Below are 23,116 nucleotides of genomic sequence, written 5' to 3'. Positions count from 1 at the left end.
CCTTATTAGTTGGCAAGATCTGCCAATTCTGGCGAGAAGAATGAATCAGATTTCCTACTTCATTAAGAGCCGTTGAGGCACCCTTTTAGCATGAGGCATAACCCCCAGTCACTCCCAGTGGAGCCCGTAGAAACATACTGGTTAGGTCGGGCGCTGAAGTCCTGACACCGACTGTAATTCAGTCACAAACAGACGGCTTTGTTCTCACTTTATTGCAGAAAGCAACTTCACACACGCAGACAGCAGGATGGAGAAAGCAAAAGGGATTTAAGTGAAGTGAAGTAAACTGGAGGTTGATTTTTCCTGTCGTTGCCGTGACATTTTTACAGCTCGACTGTTTAACAGATGTAAGCTTTGTTCTTTTACAGAACGGCTACACCATTTTATGCCTTTTTACTTCTGCCTCTAAGTATTGTTTTTTATGTACGTATCCATATATATGCGTGCGTGTGTACTTCTATATTGAGCCAATTGAAGTTTCAGACAAGTAGAATGATAGCAGCGGCCATTCTTATGTCTACTGTTGCCACTGCTTGTAAAGCCACTTTCTCAAATTGTCCCTTTCATCTTCTTCTCAGGTTGTCGGGCAGTAACATCCCCTCTCCCATCGTTAGCAACAAGAACTGGCTCCGGCTTCATTTTGTGACTGATGCCAACCACCGTTACCGTGGCTTCAGTGCACATTACCAAGGTAAGACACGTGATGACATTACATTCAGACAGACAGGCATCCTAATGTACACATTTGCACACATCCATATGCATAGATGAACTGTTTATGATGAACAGATCTCTTTGTGTTTGCTTCTTTTTAGGTTCTGCTTTAGCTCCTTCACAGTTTCTTTTCTCTTTTGCCTTTTTGTTTGTTTTTCTGCGTATCTCTGCTGCTTTTTTTTTCTCTCTGACAGTTTCCCTTCATCAACTTGCCTCTAAATCCTTTTAATTATGCTTGTTGACTCCAATCTCACTGTCTTTCCTCTGCTAGTTTCTCTCAACGTCTGCCTCTTCCCTCTGTCCACTTCTCTCTCTTGTGCTCTGTCTCTCTCTTCCTCTTTTCTCCCGGGTTGCCGCTCACAGGCGTAGAGTTTGATTTCTTTGACACGAACCCTAACTGGTGGAAAACATTAGGAAATTGATTTGGCGTCATCCACGTCTCCCGGCGGCTATAATGAGAGCTGAATCGTGCGGAGCGACTTCACAGAAAGGCTTTAATAGATACTTGCGGGGTTTATATTTTACACAGATAACCTCTTGTTTGGTTGTTTTGAACACTTTTTGTAACTCGTAACTAGTGGATAATGGTGGATGATCAGCAGGTGCATTATTCACGGTCAAAAATAAAATCAGCTCCTCTAATCAACTGTAATCATGTTTGATCTGTTATCGTCACAAACTAGTGTAAACTAAAGCGGCAGCACAGTGCCGACCTGGACCGAGGAGGCGAGCGAGCACATCATCGCCTCGACACCAAAAATTGCGCCGCGTCACTTGATGATTGCCGACAACGCTCTCCGCCGCGCCTTCGCCTCTCACTTCGCAGCACATTCAAGTTCGCAGCAACTCGCTGCAGCAGGGGAATATAGTGTGCACCCATCCAAGATGTCAGCTCTTCGTAGGATGCGAGTCGGGCGCTGTCAAACCCCCCCCGTCCCTGCTTGTGTAGTCGAAGAAAAACACTAAAGGTAACGCGGGCACGTTAGTGTTTACGCGTCATGTTGAGAAAAGACACATAACGTGACACAGGGGTGTGTTTATATTCCTGTGTTTCCCTTCCCTCCCTCCCTTTTGTCACTATATCTTTACACACAACGATGTGTTTTTCTTAAACACCCTATAAACTTGTTGCTCCTTTAAACAGTAATTATAGTAATTTGCTGATTTCGGTCGGGGCTGTTCGCAGCTGTCACTGTCATCACTGAGAAATCCTGAGCATCTTTGAATTGATGTGCATCCTTCTTCATACTGAAACTCGTGGGTTCCCTTCATGGAAATTTAGCATCTGAAAAACGCGCTATTGAGGCAGAAATTAGTGTCACTGCGTCGAGCTGGAGGCGGTTAGGAACCTGAATCAGTGTAGACATATTGTTTAATAGTGGAAATTATATAAACGTTCTAACCTTTTAACCAGAAAATTGAATCCAGCTGTTTTTCCTCTTTACAGGATGTTAAGTGTTCATCGAGATAACTTTAGATTGGAGAAAAATGTTTTTTTTTATATGATTGAACTGTATCGGCTGACGTATGCCGCAGAGCTGTGGTCAGTTAAGACAATTAAGCAATCGAGACCGCAATTAATTCAGTTCATGATTTTATATTAATGCTGCATAATTTCCCAATCATGTGGATATGATGAGCTTATTAGGACGGATGTGACCCTAGATGACATCTCTGAGTCTCCACCAGGAACTATTATATGTAGTTACACACCCACATGTACGAATTTCAACTTAGTGACAAATAGTATTCTTAATGCACGCATGCTTTAAAAATGTTAATTCAAATTATTATTCTGCATAATTTCCCCTCTTTATACGGCACATATTTCATGGCTCCTTCCTCCCTGGCCCTCGCTCCTCGTGTCCTCCACCATCCCTAGCACTTTCTTCTTGATTGATTGACTGGCAACCTGACCGCCCCCCCCTTGGGATTCATTTTTAATTGGTTTAATTGATCTTAATTATCTTAAAAGGTTAATCAACACGTTAATGGGCGGTGTCAGTGTGATAGGTTGGTTGATTAATTAGCGGAGTTCTTAAAAAGCCTGTGATTGATTGGCTACTCCCTGTCAGCTGTCAGTCATCTCCATTGCCTTGTTGTTTCTTACACATTAGCAGAAGGGCAGCTCGAGTACCTGCATGTTCCTCCTAATGAGAGTCGTTGATTTGAAGTTTTCACACTTTGTTCATAATGAGCTTGCAGATCAATATCACACGACATCTCTAAAAACTTCAAACGCGGTAATTTTTCTTTGAAATATAGTTTAGTTTCAGTGCATGTGGAAGTCAATAAATCATGAGTGCATTATCTTCTGAACAGCATTACTTCACTATAAGTGACAGTGCCTCTTCTGATATAGCAGGCTGATTGGTGGATTATTGATTTCATATCTTGTAGAACCACAACTTGAAATGAAAGCAAACTTTGAAACATTTTGCAGCACTTTTAAGTGTATTATTTTAGGACCTGTCCGCCTTAAAAGATAATGTTGTTATTTTGTATTTTATTCTGTTTTTATCCCACTGCACTCCGGTGCATTTATTATGCTGTAACGCCTTCAGATTTACTCTTCTATTAACTGGTTTAGGATGTTCATCAACTCCACTTTATTATAAACAGTTCCACTTAATGATAATCCACTTTTTTAATTTTACTTTGACTGTAATTCGGCCCTGCAAGCCATATGTTGTTCTGGTCTACTAAATTCTGCTTGTCTCCAGGAGAATAAATTATAATAGCAAAGCACTCGGGCAGGGTTAGTTAAGTTTAGTGGCAGACGCTGTATGAAAACAATTCCAAATTTGTCTCTGAGAGACTAAATGAACAAATCTGCTTTGGCAGACAGGTTAGTTGAGTTCATAAGCCACCGCTATGAGACCTCAGAGGGAGACGTTTGGCTCTAGGTGCTGCCAGCCTGGACAGACTGTGTGTGTGTGTGTGTGTGTGTGTGTGTGTGTGTGTGTGTGTGTGTGTGTGTCACAGGACACTCAGCTCATAAAAACCTCTTCCTTCTGCTGCTACCCACATAATGAAGCTGAATTGATCATACTCAGCTAATGATTTATATACCCAAGAAAAGGACATCACAGAGGAACATCAGGGGAAAAGAGAGGTGGTAAAACAGTGAGGAAATCCAGAAAATAGATTAGTAGGAAGTAGGGAAACCAACATAGCAAAATAGAAAAGAGGGCCTGGGAGAGATGACAGTGAGGTTTGGCTTAATATTTAAGTATTAACATTTTGAATGTCTGGCTGTGAGAAATAGCTGCTGTAAACCACTTTGGAGGAACAGAGCGTGAATCTGTGTGGATGGACGCTTGTGTTGTGGACATAGGTAAAAGCCTGTCTGTGTATCAGTGTGTTTGGTAATGCAAAGCCCGCAGCTTCTCTGCATGGCTAAACAAAATTTACAGAGTTAATTGTCCGTTTGAATGCTTAATTGATGCTTCAAAGTGATTCACCATGGCGAGGTCTGAAAACATGCCCTCCGCTCGATGTTGATGGACCTGAATTAGGTTCCAAATGAAATATCTCCCCCTAGGATAAAGTGTTCTAGTTAAAGGACAAAATCACTCTCATTTACATAATTTACCTTTTATTTACAAGATTTCAGGCAATCCTGTATGTATTTACAGAAATGATCAGCCATCTGTAAATGAGAGCATTTTAAAATAGTTTTACATCAGTATAAAAAAATATAAAGTTGATCAGAAAATTACATTATGTATTATTATTTTTTTATTTGTGATGTAATATTCATAGATTTCTGTAATATTTGCCTTTTTCATCAATATCTTATACATTATCTCCCTGCTCCTTAATGGCCCACTTTACTGCGAAATCCAAGCCCGGCCATTAAGTGTCCATTAGTATGGTCAATTAAAGCTCAGTAATTATTCAGCAACATCTCTGAACACGAGTAAATCCTTTTCACTCCAGGACCAATATGCCTTTAAAGATTCACTTCACTCCAATATAGGCTTATGTGCCGTCGTGGGGTGTGTTACTGTTGTAGCCTACCTTTGGCAGGCCAACATTAAATGGAAGTTGATGTAGTCTCCTATCCTGGGAACAGCTGTACGTTCATTTAATCATCCTTGTACTGGATTCTGTCCGTCTGCACTGTTGACTCTGGTCTAAAATACCAGATGTGGGAGATTCCATGTTATCTAATCTATCTGAAAATGTCCTTTTCATGGAATCCTTAATACAAGTTGCAAAAATGAATTCCACCACCACTCATAACTATATAATAATGTTTAAATATCTTATGTGTGCTATGTGTGGCGGCTAAGGGTTAGAGGTGGGGCGGGGCTTCCTCTAATCGGACAATATTCTGTTCTTCAACAATTAAAGTAAATGTAGATGCACTCCTTTAAATGTTTCATCCCACAATTAGACCAAATTAAGTGGGTCGAGACCCTGCAAATAGAAGCTAATCTCCACAGAGAGGGCACCGGTGGTGTTTGTGTGACGGGGAGGCAAATTGACAAAGACAGCGATGACAGAAGAGTGACAGGTAAAGTAGTTTAAATATTATTCAGCCAGGATGATCATTTGTGGACGGCAGTTCCCAGTAATGTCATTGGATAATAACCGAAGTGGATCCCTAATGCGATGATCAAATTAGACGGATAATTGTTCTTCCTGCTTGAACTTTTGCTAAAAGCTTATTACTGCAATTATCGCGTGAGACCTGAAGGCATTTACACTGAAACAACACATCAGATTGGATTCTTTACGGCACAAGTTTCATCCTTTTTTTATTTTAATGTGTGGCATTTCTTTGGATCACATTTTAGCAATAGACCACCGGTGGGATGAGTTACAGCAGCTTGTATGGAAAATAAAGAGAGCAGGTTAAAATGTGTGGACAGGTTGGGGAAAGCACGTCGCGTTAAAAGACTGAGTGATACTCAAAGATCCCTTCAGCAAAGTAGTGAAACCCAGCTGTTGCATTGCCGTGTGTAGAGACGACGGTAGATCAAGCCAGCTTCCAGATGTGACTGGGTACGTTTCAGTGGTGTTCCCCCCCCCCCAGCAAATCCACCCTGAGGCTGCAGCTGGAACTGGGAATGTTTCCTCAGTCATCTTGCCTGTTAAATAAAAAAAGAACATGAACAGCTCTTCCCCCAAAGCTAGAAACCCGCGACTCGTGTTTGCCAAATAAACTCTTGAGTTGTCAACGGCGACAGGAATATACATACCAATACTTTTACATATTTTACAAGTGAATTTACCCTTTAAATAGGCCAGCTTTTTTATCAGTTTCAACGTCATCATTATATCATTTTTCACAAAAAGGTTCTCACTGGGTAGATATTTATAGGAAGACCTGCAGCGAAGAGTCGTGGACACCCATCCGACCGGCGGCTCACAGGTGCTTTGGGTCGGACGGTGAGTCACGCGTTCACTCAGCTATTCTGTCACCGCTCAGCTGCAGTTCATTCCAAGGTTTTAATATATGCATTAAGTCAAAAGGTGCCAGGTTGTTAAAAACTCAATTATTAAAATGAATGTGATGAAAATCAAGGTAATGGAGATAAATCGACTAAAACCTTTGGTTAAACCCCACCGAGCAGAGATGATCCAATCGTCATTTAGCAATGATAACTAAGTACGACCATCACAGATCAGAAACCAGCCACATTCATGTATCAGCAGTGTCAGGCAGATCTGGAGTGTCTAGTCAGTCAGCTTGTCAGTTAACCGCTGGGTCTGGCAGTCAGCCAATTAGCGGGTCAGCCACCCATATAGTCAGTTAAATGGTTTCCATGGTTTCCATTTGCTGTACGTATTTTAATCTGAACACGGAGAAGTTGTGTCCGACTCTTATTCATGAGCATCAACATTACAGAAAGTGGAGATGGGGGGAAAAGTGTGGATGGAAGATCTTGGCATTGCCTCAAAGTCCGGATGACTCAGCTGACACGACGACGCGGTGATTAAAAGCTCAGGATGAACCTCACTAGAGTCTCAGGTTTCCAAACAAACAGGGAGGAGGGAGAGAATTAAAGATGGCTGAAAGGATGTGATTCAGAGAGAAATACACAACGCCATCTGAGGATGCTTACTTCTACATCACTGCTCCGATATTCTGTCTCAGACATCAAGGCGTCGTTTTTGTAATGCATCTTTTAATGAGGTTTGAAAATGAAGGACTGCATTGCGTGCGTAGTGCTGGTGTTGGATCAGTGGACATGTCAAGGGAAATGTTGTGCTACTATAATGCACTCAAGATCCATGTTTACAACTACGGGTACTGCACCCTGGTGTTGTAGGTGTAGAGTTTTATGATGGAGAATCACACAATCAGAAGTATTTTTTAAATCCCTGTGAAAAAAAAATTGAGTTATATTAACATTAACACGTAACAACAACTGGACTTTCATCAGTTTAACTACATTATATACGCTTAAAGCCAGAGCAATTAATAGAAGTGCAAGTAGACCTCTTAAATATGAGCCATGTTGACTACCGTAATGTTTTTCATTAAATTATCATATTTATATCCATTTCTATGGTGATCACAAAACACTTAAGCCCATTTCATACTTGGCAAATGTTGATTGGTTTGACATCGCTGCACCTCTCCTGAGTCAGCACTTCCTGAAGGCAGAGCCAGTCCTCCGGCGATATCTTCCATTATTTCACAGCGCCATTTTTGTATTTCCGCACATTAAAGGCGAGCATTAAATCTAGTGTCACACTGTGCTAGCAGGTGCATTTCCAAGGTTTTGAAATGGCAGATTCCAATCAGCTAATTCAATTTCAGGCCTCCACATAACCTTCTATAACAATTTCATTATTTTCGCACTGCAGCTATCACCATGGAAAGTTCTATATTTTAACACAAAGTGATAACGCCCCATACATATTTTAGGCATTAAATTCTCCCCCCTTTTGGCTCAGACGGTCACTCTTTTAAGTCTAGTATCATCCAGTGTTCTTTAGAGAGAGCAGCAAAGTTGGTCAGCTTGAATTTATGCTGGTAAAAAAAGCAGAAAAACATCCATACCTTGAGCACAAAGTCTGTGTCACATATTACAGATTTGGCAGACAAATTTGACTTAAGTTGCACATGACTGTAGACCGTTAGATCACAGTAAGCAGCTATCTGAGCGGTCCAAAGAAACCGTAAGCAACAAATAAGGGATGTGACAGTACAGGCCGTTAAATGCTCAGCTCCATTAGGATGGTCCGATCAGATATATTGCTTGTATTCCTTTTTATTGCAGTAATAAGGTTGTATTTTTATGGTAAGAAGACACCTTGCGTTGAGCCCACTGTAAAGTTCTATTAGAGGTTCAGGTCATGTAACTGTGATGTGAAACATAATGGAATCATCCAATGACTGGATGGGGGAGTGGTTGAACTGACTGCCTTCACTGACTTTTTTCGTCGTCCTGAAATCAATAGATTCTCTCAGCATGCAAAACTTGAAATCAGATACATTAGCATCATGAAAAAGCTTCTTGTTCCAGTATTTCAGTGGGGTCTTAACCCGGACCCTAACCTGTGACCCCGGCACAGAAAATAGCAACAATGCAATACCTTTGAGCAGCTGTCCACTCAAATGCAAATGTGAATTGCGACATCGATTTAGACGTAGACCTGCAAAGACTTAACCTGCTGCAGCCATTCATCCGTTCATCTGTGATGCCGTTTCATGCTCGGTGAGCTCTTATAATAACTATGCCCTACAGATAAGAGGCTGTTTACACGCTGGACATTGAAAGATAAAATAGAGCCAAAGCACTCTAGTCCTCTCTGTCCGAATGCAGCAGGAAAACACAGTGCTTATGGATGGGCTTCATGTTGATTGGACATTCTGCCCACACTCTGCCCTGCATGGCCCTCTGCTCTGATGCCCAACCCTACACCCTCAACACCTGGCTGTGAATGTGTGTGTCTTCCCAGCATGCATGAGAATGAACCCTCATCACCGCTGGCTGCTCATTTACAAGTCGGCGTTTCTCCATGTGTGTGTATCTATCCATACCTTCTTTGAATATGCACGGCCGTGTGCCACTTTTGGCTTGTGTGTGTGTGAGGTATGAACAATCTGTTTCCACCCCTGCGGCAGGAGCTACCAATCACATCCCTCCGTCATCTCACTTTCATTAGTTTCCATGTCTGCAGGGCGGTGATTGGCTCCTAATGAACAACTGACGGCGTTATCAGTCAGCCAATGCCATGGCGACGAAATAAGTCAGTCAGTACAAAAGAAACAGCAGTCAACCGGTGGTACAGGAACATTATTCAACCCGAGCAGTGAGACAGTTTACCCCTCGGGGGAGGCTGACATATTGGATATTGTCGAGTGCATGGTACCTTTGATATGACTCTCATAATGCCTCAAACCTGCTCATGAGCAAGTGCACACATCTCGGAATGCAATGAATAATTACAGTCAAGAAAAACAGGAGTATTTTGCACGTGTGGAATACATTTGTTTTTGTGTAAATAAACCCCCAAGTCCTTTCCTTTCTTCAGCCGAGGAACCATTAGTCAGTCTAAGTAGAGACACTGTAGGCCTCGGGGGTGAAAGCGGGCTCATACATCTATGAACTACCCCTTTAGCCTCTTTTATGTTATTTTGGAGCCCGCCATTCAACTGCACTGGCTTTCACTGTTGACTCCCCCGTGTGCCGCTGCTGTATGGAAAGGCCGGGGGATGGACTTGGACAAATGAACGCAGCCAGATTGCATGGACACAATCTGGTGATGTATATGATTGCTGGTCTGCGGTTACAAAACAGCTCATCATATGTGGAGGATGTCTACAGCGCTGACAACTGTTCCCACCCACCGATTGCACTCACTAATTGCATATATTAAAATGGTGATGAACTCAGTGTAGGCAGAGGTATGTATTGGACATTGTAGCCTAGACAGTCATTCTGCCTAATTCAAGTAATACATGAGACAGCTGGACACGTGCGTATTAAACACATGCATAACAAAGCAGTTGTACATCTAACTATGAAGCAAGGGATCTTATCTGTCTTTCTCTGTGTTTTTACACAACTCAAACACCGTCTACTTCAGACTCGTTGCGTGTGTTGCCCGGAATCCCATGGAGGGAGTTTGGTGCAGTTTGGACACGTGAATTGTTCAATATTAATAAACTTTGTATAAACAATAGAACAGCACTCTGTTCAGCAGGGACACCCGGGCAAAAAAAGGTCTTGGTTTATTGTTCAGCCTTTCTCTAACTGGGAATGTTGCTATCAGCATTGATAGAAGGTCTACTCAAAACTACTCTCAACTAAAACTAAACTAAAACAGGAGAAGTACACATTAACCATGTGCTTTGGGGTCTTTTATTCATTTATTTATGGTTTATTTCATAGGGACAGATACAGTGTACATAGACAAACTGAGAACAGCTATCCAATGTAGTATCACAGTGATACATTGGGGTACAAGGAGTTAGAAAGTCTGGTCTCAGAAGTCCTTTTTATTTGTATAATAGAGCAGATTTCATATCATGGAAGTGAATAGTTTGACATTTTATGGCACTCAAATCTATCTGTTTCATTTGAAGCTGCTAGCCTAGCTTAGCATAAGGACTGGAAACAGAAGGAAACAGCTGGCCTGGCTCTGTCAGCTTCAGTTTGCTGGATCTGGACTTCCTTTTCCTCAAACTCTCTCTAAATTTCTGTCCCAAATGTCAAACTAGTGCTTTAAAAGCCTTTACTTCTCAGAAGCATTAGCTGGTAATATATCACCTCTTGCAGAATGGACTGTTTAATTCCTGATTACATTCAGTCTTAACCATCTCTTTGACTCAAACAGCCAACTGATCCTGTCTTAATGACTCCAAACCTAACTTAAGCCTCAACCTATCCAGGTGACTCACAGGTAACCCGGCATTTAGCAGAATTTACAGAATACGCAGTATAAACACATTTAATTCCAGTTGTATAACACACTATTATGTATTTGTACTGAGATTAGAGGACATTGTAGGTGTCATTTTAATTGCTTTTTAATGGGGAGAGTTGATCATACCTGCCTGTCAATCATGTGGATGTTCAGTTTGGGAAATACGACAGATACATCCTTGTTTGGAGCTTCTTTCTTTTTTAAATCCCTCCATGATATTTTGGTTCTCAGTCTAGATCACATCACACAGCAGTGGAGTTTTGCTTTCCCATGTTTCCCATATTTGCGAGGGGGCATCTTCCCCAAAAGCGAGTTCAATCCAAGTGCACGATGCCTGTGTGCTCGAGGCGCCCCCACACTGCCACTCTTAAGGGATGTAAAATTTAGATGCTATTATGGTTCACAAGCAAGTATGACTAAAGTGAGTGAGTCATTGAGCTCAATCCTTCCTTGGGTAGCAGAGTAGGTGTCGCTTTTGGTGATACATTTTGAAAGAGAATATATTTAAATTTTGGTTTGAAAGTACAGTATCAGGCCAAGTCAGACTCAAGGAGATGTTTTTATTATAAAAGATGGTTCAGTGTGGATTCAGTTTTTTTACCCTTAAACCTTTAGCCCAGTTGCTATTTATTTTGTTGCTAGTTAAATATAGTTTTGTTAAATCGGCAGAATTTTACTCCATAATTGTGGTTTACTTAAATGCATCTGCCCTTCCATCTGTTGTTTGCAGTAGAGCTGCTGCTTGTAGGGTAGAGTATTAACATGTGCATATTTAACTCTGATGCATATTCACACAGGGCAGGTTTATGATGCATATTAACAGGGGATTGATGCAGTGAATGAATTTGCAGAGGCAAAAACAAATTTTACATTTAACACTTTTTGGCCCAGATTCTAGATGAGAGCTTCCCCTTGTTAAAAATAGCTCTGTTGATGGATTTTCTTAATTCCTCACACTTGGGATATTTTAATATGCGTTGAATCCAAAGACTTCATGCATTCAAAATGATTGCCATGGCTGCAATGCAGCACAGTTGTGTCCAAATTGTTTGCAAAATTTCCTGAAAACATTCGAATAAGGCAGGGACATTTGAATCTCTGAAGCTGAAAAGCAGTGAAAGCCACTGACACAAGTACAAGTATCTGTCCTATGTATTTGTAAGAAATACTTTCAGATATCTAGCTGGTCCCCCCTCATTTTAATAGCTCAAACACCAGTGTCAGGAATAATTAGTGTAATTTTGTTTGTCACTTTAATTAAAGTTTTTGCATTTCGTTTATGCACGTTGTGTGCTTGTAAACAGCCATATACTGCCAAAGGCAAACTCATTCATAGAGAATGAATGACTATGAAATAATTTAAAGGTGTAAGGGAAATTCACATGTTCATGATTGGTTGAATTTATTGAGAAATAATTGCATTGAATTGTCTTTCCCGACCTGAGAAAGCGCATACGTCGAGCGGTGACATCATTACAAATGTGAAAATAGTTTCAAAATGCATCTTAAAGATAGAGATCTTGAGTGTTTTAAATAAATCACCATGATCAGGACTGTATCACAGTGGATTTGTAAAGCATAAAATATTGATTTTCTGCCCCTTTGGCTCGCACAAAAGGACAGTTCAAATTGTACCTCAATAAAAAACAATAAAGCCAGAAAAACAAAGTTTAGCTTTTATTCTGAGTTCCTCTCCCTGTGGTTGGATGTTGGGTATTATGATACATTTGCTTTCAAGTGTGCTACATGAGGTGTTTTCTTTTTAATTTAATTCATGTTAGCACTTTTAAAAGAACATTTACTTTTACTTTCTTATATCGTACACGTTATTAAGGCTATCTGCTATCGGCTACCTGCCTTAAACAAACCACTATCGGTCGATCTTTAGATTATACCGAGAGTTGTAATGATTTGATGTAGTTTGGTGTTGTTAAACGCGGCTCCCATTTACTTTAAACCATCAAGAATGTTGCATGCAAGAAAAAACATTTTCAAGAATTCCAGGTAACACGGGATGAATAATTGATATTCACACGGTCATTTCTTAACGTCAAACATGCAGTACTTAAGCATGCAGCGATAATGTGTCAATGGGTCTGCGATTAATTTCACATAATGATATGCCATGTCATTAATGCCAGAGTATACAGATTATATTTGAACAAAATAAATGGCCCTGCTTAGCAAATGTGTCCAGAGACAAAGTCCTTAGGCTTTGTATTAATATCTACTTTTACAAGATGAATTAAGTACCTAACACATTTTTCATTCAAATTGAGTATTAATGGGTGGGGGGGTTGGGTATCTCTCGCCCTTTGGTGTACACACACACACACACACACACACACACACACACACACACACACACACACACACACCGGTAAGTTAACACATTAATGCACGAATTGAGCTAATGTTCAGCCACCATACATGGGATTAATCATAAGTGCATTAATAGGTTTTGTAGAATATTAACATGGTAAGTAGAGTACTACTTTCATATGTGCATGTATATTGCAACATTAACATAACTGTCGGCATAAAATGCACATGATTTAATCTCACCACTCTAGCTGTGTAAACATGTAGCCTGTATGTAACATTAGGATAATTGGAGCACATTAACTCATCAGCCATTTGTCACCATTCAATGGATTAGTCAGGTCATTATGAAAGCGTCTGTCAGACACTCCGTCAGACGTTCATTAAACTGATTTGTCACTGTACTTTGTCATGGAGGACAAGATATATTTGTGTTTATGATTCCATCATTTATGTTGATAACGTATTTGTTTATTCTTGACAGGGCAGAGCAGGGAAGGGGAAAAAAACAAAACAGAATCCAATCTGGAGGGAGTCAAATTGAGATTACCCCGGGGTGTTTTGTTTTTGTTATTATTGCATGGATTTAAATACAGCGCTCGCCCACTCACTTTGTCTTCCATAGTCTATCTTTCCCACCATATGTGCTGAGCTTTGGTAACATAGCGGCGCCGCTATCCCGCTAATGAAACGACGTCCCCCGCGTGAGGAAGCGCTCACGCTGACGAGAGTCCATCCGTCAGTTTGTCTCCTCGTGTCTTTGATTCACGCCGATTAAAGGGACCGTTTCTTTTCTAACGTACTGTTATGTGAATGCTTTGATTATAGAGCTGCATCATTGTTATTTTGATTAAAGCTGCAATTTTCCTTTACCAGCCTTTTTGTTCAGACTACGATGGGGCTCGACATGGAATGTATGTTTCTGAGTGGCAGAGAGAGAGAAAGATTAAGACTTTTAGGAACAAAATCTCATTTTTCCTACTTTCTTTGCTCTTTCTGCTTCTGTCTTTATGACTTTTTCTCTCTCTCTCTGGCCCCCCTTGCTATCTGTTTCCAACCATTTTAAGATTTACTTTGCCTTTGTAACTTTTTTTTCCACTGTACTCTTCTCTCTCCCAGCATTGTGAGGGAGAAGAATCTGCCATTTAAAAAAAAAAAAAAACTCCTACGCTGGGTCTCATTTTTTTTCCAACTTTATCCAATCTGTATCTGATTTTCATCTCTTTTCTGTATTCTGTTCTCCTCCGCAGTGAAGCGATCAGTAGATTTTAAATCGCGGGGCGTTAAATTATTCCCTGGCAAAGACTCCAGCAACAAGTTTTCAATATGTGAGTTCACATCTTAATGTCACTATGGCTAATGAACTAACATGTGATGGCTTGGTTCTTCCTGGACTGCTTTTGTGTTTGGCTTTGTCTTTTTTTATGTCTCTTAAAAGGGCTGTTCGTTTCAACACGTTGTGTCTCTGTTTCGTCGACAACACAGAAACAGATTGTTTCACTTTGCAGACGGTATGTGGTTATGTCAATTTGCACAGACGGCCTCCAACAATTGCTAACCGACGTGTTTAAACGAGACATTCTCTGATACAGACAATGTGTTGAAAACGGCGCAGCCTTTATAAGAGCTTTTGCATCCCGCTCGACCGCTGTGTGCTTTTTTGTTGTTGTTTGATGTTGTGTAAATGCATTTTCCGTCACGGTGTCTCGGTTTATGCATGCTTCTTCATGGCTCGCTTTGATATATTTAATCATCGCTTGTTGTGATAAGCTTAATCACGGTTTGTTTTGGCTCGCTCCCGGCTTGTTCAGGGGTGTGAATCAGCTGTTTTAATATTGTTTACTGCCCCCCCCCCCCTCCTCCCCTCTCTTCTCTTCTGATCACACACCCGTGACCTTTCACACACAGGTCAACGGGGGGCATCACAACAATTAGGCATTTCTAACAACGTCCCTCTGCCATGGAAGCCAATGGTAAAATTGGAAAAAGAGGAACTAAAGTATCTCTACAATTATTCACATGTAGTTTAACCTCTCCGTGTTGACAGCAAATTAAAGCACCATTGTGGATTTATGAATCCAATGTTGATACACAATACCCCCCTACAATAAATGGTCCCCTGTTAATTTACTTTTCTTTTGGAACTTCAGCACTTTGCTCTTTCTTTGTGAAACTTTGAAGTTGTAAGACTTTGGAAACTATTTAATAAGACAGCCTGAAGTTAAAAAAATGATCAAGTAAAAAGGTGCTAATGGTTCATAAGTCAGTTTGACACACCTCGATGCAAAAGTGGTCACGAGAGTATTATTTCATTTTGTTCAAAGCCCTTTCCACATTCATGACATCGAGAGAGCATGTACAATAAAAGCATGAAGAATCTCCAAAAAGGAGATTGGTGCTTTTTCTTTTCATTTTTTTACCAAAGTTCCACTTATTAAAGCTGTCAGTAGCCACATAAACCTCACATATTTAAGAGTTATCTTACATCTAATTGCTTCTTTATTTCTTTCTCACTGCTTTATGTCTTTATTATACCACTTCTACTCTCTCCTATATTACACACACACACACACACACACACACACACACACACACACACACACACACACACACACACACACACACACACACACACACATGCATGCACATACCCTAACACATTATACCCAAATGTGTTTATGTGTCCCACCTGGCACATATTTGCACACCTGGGACATATGTACACATATATGTACATCCATGCAAGCATTCACACTCATACAGGCCAAAACACACTTCACACACATAATTAGACCCTGCTTGTCCACATTTGTTGCATGCTTGCTATTTGTGTTTTTTCCCCTGATTTATTCACTTGTTTTGCTCATTTTTCTCGTAATTTGTGTGTCTATGTGTGAATAAATACTGTATGAGTTGAGCTAAGCACAGCACGGGGACACAGCAAATCCCAAATTCATCAAGTTTCCCGACAGGTTGGGGAGTCATGGTTGAGGTTTGATTCTACAGCTGTGAATTTGTATGTTAATTAGTCTGGCTCTGATTGGTTCAGATGTTAATTTGCTCTGCTCTGACTGGTTTAACTCTCCAGTGAAGCACAAAACCTGTTGTGTGTGTGTGTCTGTGTGTCTGTGTGTGTGTGTGTGTGTGTGTGTGTGTGTGTGTGTGTGTGTGTGTGTGTGTGTGTGTGCGCGCGCGCCTATACGTGCCTATCTACATGTTTATGCTTTTGTATATGTGCATGTATACATTAGAATGAGACTTTTGAGGGTTGTTGTGTGTGTGTGTGTCTGTGTGTCTGTGTGTTTGACTGTGTATGTGTGTGTGTGCGTGTGTGTGTGAGCACAGCATGGATACTGTAACCAGTCCCTCTGTTGTGGTGTTAATAGTCCAGATGGTCAAATTAGCCGCTCCAACAAAGCAACAAACCATCTACTCTACACACACACACACACACACACACCAACCACCTGCTGGGTTTTTGGACACGTACTAAACATGTACATGCATGTTGGTCAGAGCGTCCAGACAGGCTGGTTGGAAGTAGGAATGGACGGTATCATCACTCTGTGTTCGTTGCACATAACTGAGTTCTCTGGCATCTACACTTTTGTTGAAGACGAGATAAAATTCCACTTGTTTTTCAACGAGTGCCAGAACAATGCATATGAATATGAAATAAACACTAGATCAACATACCCGGGGCTTATTCGTTAAGCTTTAATCTTAAAATGGTAAAGACCTTAATCAGCATTCTTTTTAATTATCACAATTTACGCTTTTCTCAGTAGTTTAAACATTTATTATTGTATTATTATATTATTTAATATTTTACTTGGTGGGACTTTTAGCAAACTCAGCTCTGTTTTTCATTCTATTTTCCCCTTTGCCTTTTTTTAGCTTTTTATTCTGTGCAAAAAGAGGTAAATAGTGACAGTTTGTCTGTGGCACAAAAAATAACTGAGACATAAAAGCTCTCTGAAGATGTGTTTAAACGTATTGAGTGAAAAACAAAGATAATGAGTCGTGAGGATAATGTCCCTCCATCCACATCAAATGAATTATGTTCTTCTGCGATCCAACATAATTGAATCACAGGCTATTAATGAAATAAGTGATCAACAAAATGCTGCCACATCTAATTGCTGCTTTAAAGATAAGCTGAATATTAAACTACACTAAAGTACACGATTAGTGAACATCAATCCATGCATTTGGATATCACAATACACGGGGGGTGGGGTGGGGTGGGGGGTGATTGCTGTACAGAGTAAATAAGCACGCCAGGACCGTTTGTCCCTCTAGTAATATTCTACTGCCACCACACATTAGGACAGGATGAACGTTTATATGAATGAAATATGAGGAGTGACTTTAGGATTATTCAAATCATTTTACTCTACGCCGTGATCTCGTTAAGAAATATGAGAGATCCCGTCACGCGGGGACTTAAATGGAGTAAAAACAGATCATCAATGAACTCCGCCTCATTAAGATGCTGTTTTACTACTAATAATAATATTGCTGCGAGCCCGACCTAGAAACCGCTCCGTGGCACACGATGGCTTCCTGTTGGTAAGTACCGACGACGAGGACAGCGTAAATGTACAATATCTGTTTGAATTGGAAACGTTTTCAAATGGAAAATTGAAAGAGTTGTTGAATTTCATATTCATATACTTACCTGTCAGCTACACTAAAGACTCTCTTTGCACACACACACACACACACACACTCTCCGTTGCTCAAAGTCAACCTAGCGGCTGTGTTTCTTGGAAGTTTTACAACCTTGAAATGCTCAAGAGAAATAATAGAGTATGGATGGTTGAGGTTTATGGAAATACAAATTCTATACTGTGGTGTTTTTTAAAGAAAGCCAATGAAATATAGCTGTGGGGTTATTTATAAGGAAAAGGAGGCAGGGGAGACCGAGTGACGGGAAACGATTAAGAAACCAAAAAAGTGAGCCAAAGCAAAAAAGACGGGTAAATAAATACATAACGCTCCATACATACTGTCAACAGTGGTATTGTAATTAGAGGAGACCTAATAGAGATGCATCATCTCGGATGCATGTGTGTTGTGACGTCGCTGTCTTACAGTATCTGTACAGTTCTGTCTGGGTCGTGTTGTGGTCGAGGTCCTGTGTTTCTGTGAGAATTAAGATTGTATCTGGAATGATGTGTCGTCCCCCGTCTGTCTCCCTACCTAACCAGCTCACCCGTCTGCCTCTCTATCTCCCGGTCTGCCTCACAGGTTTCTCCTTCCACAGTTCTCCTTCTGTCTCTAGAGAGAATAAGTGTCGAGGCAGGCAGACTTTCAAAACAGAAACTAAAACCGGAGAGCTGGAAATTCTGCTGAATGCTGCCAAAATATATGATGGATGAAGAGATTTCAGACTCAGATCTTTAAAGGGAGAGCCTCGTGCACTCTGACTGTTTCTAACCTGTCTGTGCCTGGCCTGTCTATCCCTCTGTGTAGTAAATGAAGGTGGTGTGAGACAGGCATCCAACTCCTGCCCTGACCCTGGAGAGCCGGAGAATGGAAAACGCCATGGCAACGATTTCAGGTACCATTTGCACACACAAAACTTGGGGACGAAAACATTTGCCTTCCTGTTTGTCTGGCTCTGTATCTTCTCTCTGTGATTTTATGTGTGTGTGTGTGTGTGTGTGTGTGTGTGTGTGTAGCATCGACAGTGTGGTGCAATTCAGTTGCGGAGAGGACTATGTTCTTCAGGGCAGTAAAACCATCAGCTGCCAGAGAGTGGCGGAAGTCTTCGCAGCCTGGAGCGACCACAGACCGGTCTGTAAAGGTAGGAAATGACTCTCAACAAGCATGACACCACAGTAACGCTGATTCACATGGAGAAAGAGGCAGTAGGCACACGGGCGGAGGTAAGCGACACTCGAGCGGAACAGCTCCCCATGTACACCGCCCCAGCATGTGGCCCTGGCCTGTCCTCAGGATGAGTTTATAGTGGAAAGAATCCAAATTCAGTTTCAAGCCTCTGGCTTTAAAAAAGTTATGAAACAAGCACTCCACAATCCAATGTGTGCAGTGGAGCAACTCGCCAACATGCTGCAGGTGTATGCTTTCATCTGGGGGGTTATGATAGTGTTTGTTCAGGACCCCAAATTACATCCTCAATCATAAACACAATATACTGCAATAAACTGCCATTAAGAAGCACCAGGTTGGGTCGTTGTTGCTCGATATACCACACGTGTTCATAATGTTTAATGGTTTTATGTTTTTTTTCTAAATGCCCTGATAATTAATTTCAGGCATTAATTCTTCAGCTTCCTTTAGTGGTTCCGGTTACACATCCACTGTTTAAGCCTGAGACTGCAGCAACACACACTCATATGCAGCGATGCGCATGCACAGAGGGAGCGAGACAGAGAGAGGGCGTCTGTCATGTTAAATGCCAAAGTCGTTTGTTATGTCCCCCTTCACTAGGCTTCAGACTGCGGCTGGAGACACATACTTTAACATAAAAAACAATATTCACAGTGTGTGTGTGTGTGTGTCAGTGTGTGTGTGTGTGTGGGTGTGTGCGCGTGAGACCTTCAACACCAAACTAATAATCACTGAGATATAGAACTGCAAGGGAGGAAAAAAGTAGGGACAGGGGAGGATGAGAGGAAGGAGGCAAGGAAAAGCTGAAAAATGTCTTCCTGCTCTTGCTGCTTAAATTAAACCCTCTGCGAAAAAGTAAAAGTCACTATATCAAGACATTAGCATATGAACGCCAGATATACTTTTGTGTAACCGATAACAGATGTAAAGAATTTGAATCTTAACTCCCACATGTAGATAGTAATGTTAAATTGGACCATTTGCATCTTCCATATATGATGATGATTTGGTGATATGATAGGTATTGCTTCATAGTATGGTTGCACATAATGATTTTTTTTATCAATCTTGCAATGTTCATTACACTTTTATTAGTCTACTAATCTAAAACACAAGAAAAAGTTAAAACGATCGAATAAATCTATAATAATTTCTATACTGTAGTGTTTTCAAGGAATTGCTTGGAAGAAACTGTGTAACGGTCTGTTACCATAACATCAGTGAGGCGAAACATTTCTAAAATCAATTTTCAGTGAGTACTATTAACAGAAACCATTCTGTGTTTTGATCTTGCTGCTTTGGTGGGAACTAAAAGGTGCTGTCTTGTCTAAAATACCACACTATAGAGGATTGTTTAATAGCTCCACAGGCACACTTTCTTTCATTCCACCCTGGACTAGGAGATCAAAGTGCAAGGTCATCCTCAGTGTCCATAGACATGCACCTATAGGCCCTGCACTCTCACCCTCTGGTAAAAGGACAACGCCTTGCTGCCACCCTGGGTTTCTCCTGTCAATCAGACAAACAGGTGGACTGACCTTCATTAAGCCTTTTGTTAGCATGACAGCACAGATGCGTGTAAGCCGGCAGGACACAACCCACCCAATGCAGTTAGAAGGGGATGTCTCACCTGGGCTCTCATTGGTCCCTGCCAATCAACCTTGTTACCCAGCTCATTATCAGAGATGTTATAGCCCTGATACAATTTGATTGCCTCTTTAAGACTGTTATTGGCTCAAAGGGATTCATCATCACTAAATACTTTATAATTAGCAATGCAGTATAAAGCCAATCAAGGCTCACGTTTACCTGGATGTGTTGATGGGCTAAACCTCCCTAAAGGGTAAGCTGCCAGTGACGTTAAAAGTCACGGTGAATGGTTAAAAAAGAATGACCTGAGCCCTCAGTCTCAGGATCTTTGTAGGAAAGGTTTGTGGGCGGGCTGAGACGCTTCTCCTGATCTACCGGAGCTTCTCTCTAGCTTTGTTAAAAGCTCCGTTGCATTTAAAGCCGGTATTCCCAGCACGAGCACTCCTTCACCCAGCAACTTTTTGACAAAGCCACGACAAAGTGCACCGCCGCTGTTGCTAAGTAACTAGTGGCTGTGATATTTGTTATTTTAAGCATCTCACAATGGAGGGCACTCTTACCGCAGCATGATATGCGAACACAAGCTGCATAACTCAGTGTATGCGACCCTATGCTAAGTGGGGACGACTATTCATGATGGGCATCGTTCAGAGTTCACTACATGATCTTTGACAAATGTACCTATGACCGCGCATGCAATTAAATTGCCCACGGTCCATGCTTGTTTAGGCAGTATTACTCGAGTGGAAGAGACTTTCTTTTCTGCTCCTGCAAGTACTGCTGAGTGCCATTGTTATGCACTATATCTCTGTCCTACTTTGGTAAAACATGGAGACATCCATCTTCAAAAAATCTCATAAATCCCAGGATAACCACATTGAGGTTGCTTGAAGGACAAGATACATGTAACGCTGGAATCATATATTTTTGACAGCAATGCTGAAGCTTTATTTGAGCTTTATATATCACTCAAAGAAGAAAACAAGAAAAAAGAAATAGAAAAACCAATACGATGCAACTGTAAACATTGTAAGTATACAATAAAAGCTTAAAATAGGGAGTTTCGGTGGCGGCCGCTTCGCTGAAAAGCATAGAAGAGAGCAGAGAGACGACGACTCTATTTTTAAACCCGTTCACAAAAGTCTGTTTCCCCTCAGGGACAAAAATCCAATATTGAAATTCTGAAAATAAAAATGCCCCAGAGGCAAAAGACAGTGGCTACTCTAACGTGAATAGACGGGGAGTAGTTTTATTTTCTGCTTACTTTGCCAGACGCCCTCTCAAACCAGTCAGCAACCAGGATACAATATTGATATTGGACATGGCACAAGCACGTTCATTTTAAGCCGCAGAATTACCAAGCAGAAGCAAGAGCAGAAATATGTATTTCATCTCAATGAAACGGTTGCATACCATTATTTGCTCTTCCACTGGCTTGAATGGGCGCGTGGAAATAAATAGCAGCCATAATTGTATTTTGTAACATGTCCATTTCATCGTCAGTGTCCTTATTTACCCAACTGTGTTTCTTCTTGTTGTACAAAAATGGAATGAGAGAGCGGCGTTTGTCAAGCTGAACACAGTTCACATTTGACCTTTGCATTCAGACCAGCCAATAGCTAAAGTGGAAAACTCGTGAATAATGTTGAGAGCGAGGCAATCTGTCAGGAAGCATCAAGCCAGCGGACTTATTAAAGGGTCACCTCTGTCAAAACACTTAAATACAGCTTAAATGTGTTGTTTGGAACATTAGTGAGAAAAAAAGTGAATTTATCTCTGAAAATGTGCCCTTTGTATCGCAACGGTGGACCGACGGGAAGAGACAGACGAGGATTAAAAGGGAGAGGAAGAGTGGCAATCACTTTATTGTATTCAATAAAGTGATTAGAAAACTCAAGACGAATAAACTTCAACATCAAATGGCAGGGTCCTTTTGTGCACTCCTCCGAGAGAGAGAGACAGAGAGAGGGAGAGAGAGAGAGACAGAGACAGAGAGTCCATGTGGCTCCTTGATTAATGGACAGATGGTAAGGCCACTAAGCCAACTCTCTTTCTCTCTCTCTCTCTCTGTCTCTCCCTCTCTCTCTGTGTGTGTGTGTGTGAGCGTGCATGCTGCTATATCACACACACACACACACGCACACACATGCACATATGTTGACTTCAAACAGGGAGGAAACAAAAAGAAAGTTTAGTCTACAAGCTTCTCTCTGTCTGTGTTTGTGTGCATGTGTGTGTGTGTGTGTGTGTGTGTGTGTGTGTGTGTGTGTGTTGTGTGTGTGTGTGTGTGTGTGTGTGTGTGTGTGTGTGTGTGTGTGTGTGTGTGCGTGCGTGCGTGTGTGTGTGTGTGCGTGTGTGTGTGCGTGTGTGTGTGTGCGTGTGTGCCCCCATTAAATCTCTGACCAGGGCGAGGAGGGCCACTGGAACGCTGTGTGCCAGCTTAATGATGTCATCAATCATTCTCTCTGTCCATTGGTCAGTCTATCTGCTCCGGTAGGCAACCTGTTAAAACAGCCCGATGTTTTAGCCGTCCTGCAGAAGCTCCTGATCACTACTCTGATTCGACACATTGATCTAAGGCCGAGTGTGAACACAGACTACTTAAGATGGCATAACACCTGTCACACTCCAGACAAAGTGTACCTGTAATGGAAACTGAGAGTCTGACGAGAAATATTTGGATCCTTGTTATCAAACCGTTTCTGTCAAAATCCAGATTTGGGGTTACCTGTCGAGT

At 41.3% G+C, this 23,116-nt stretch overlaps 1 protein-coding gene across 2 annotated transcripts in view; it reads left to right on the top strand.

Moving 5' to 3' along the window:
• csmd3b (CUB and Sushi multiple domains 3b) overlaps positions 1-23,116 on the top strand; it is a 278,535-nt gene that overhangs the window by 156,159 nt on the left and 99,260 nt on the right. For both annotated transcript variants that reach the window (XM_084033058.1, XM_084033057.1), the window contains exons 6-9: positions 579-691; positions 14,181-14,258; positions 18,409-18,496; positions 18,618-18,742. In XM_084033058.1, coding sequence (XP_083889184.1) covers positions 579-691; positions 14,181-14,258; positions 18,409-18,496; positions 18,618-18,742 — 404 coding nt within the window. The remainder of the gene's footprint in view (positions 1-578; positions 692-14,180; positions 14,259-18,408; positions 18,497-18,617; positions 18,743-23,116) is intronic.

This window comes from Eutrigla gurnardus (assembly GCF_963514095.1).
Source record: "Eutrigla gurnardus genome assembly, chromosome: 17".
Classification (NCBI taxonomy): Eukaryota; Metazoa; Chordata; class Actinopteri; order Perciformes; family Triglidae; genus Eutrigla; species Eutrigla gurnardus.
The sequence above is the reverse complement of the archived record's forward strand: the minus strand, read 5'-3'. Positions and strand labels throughout refer to the sequence as shown.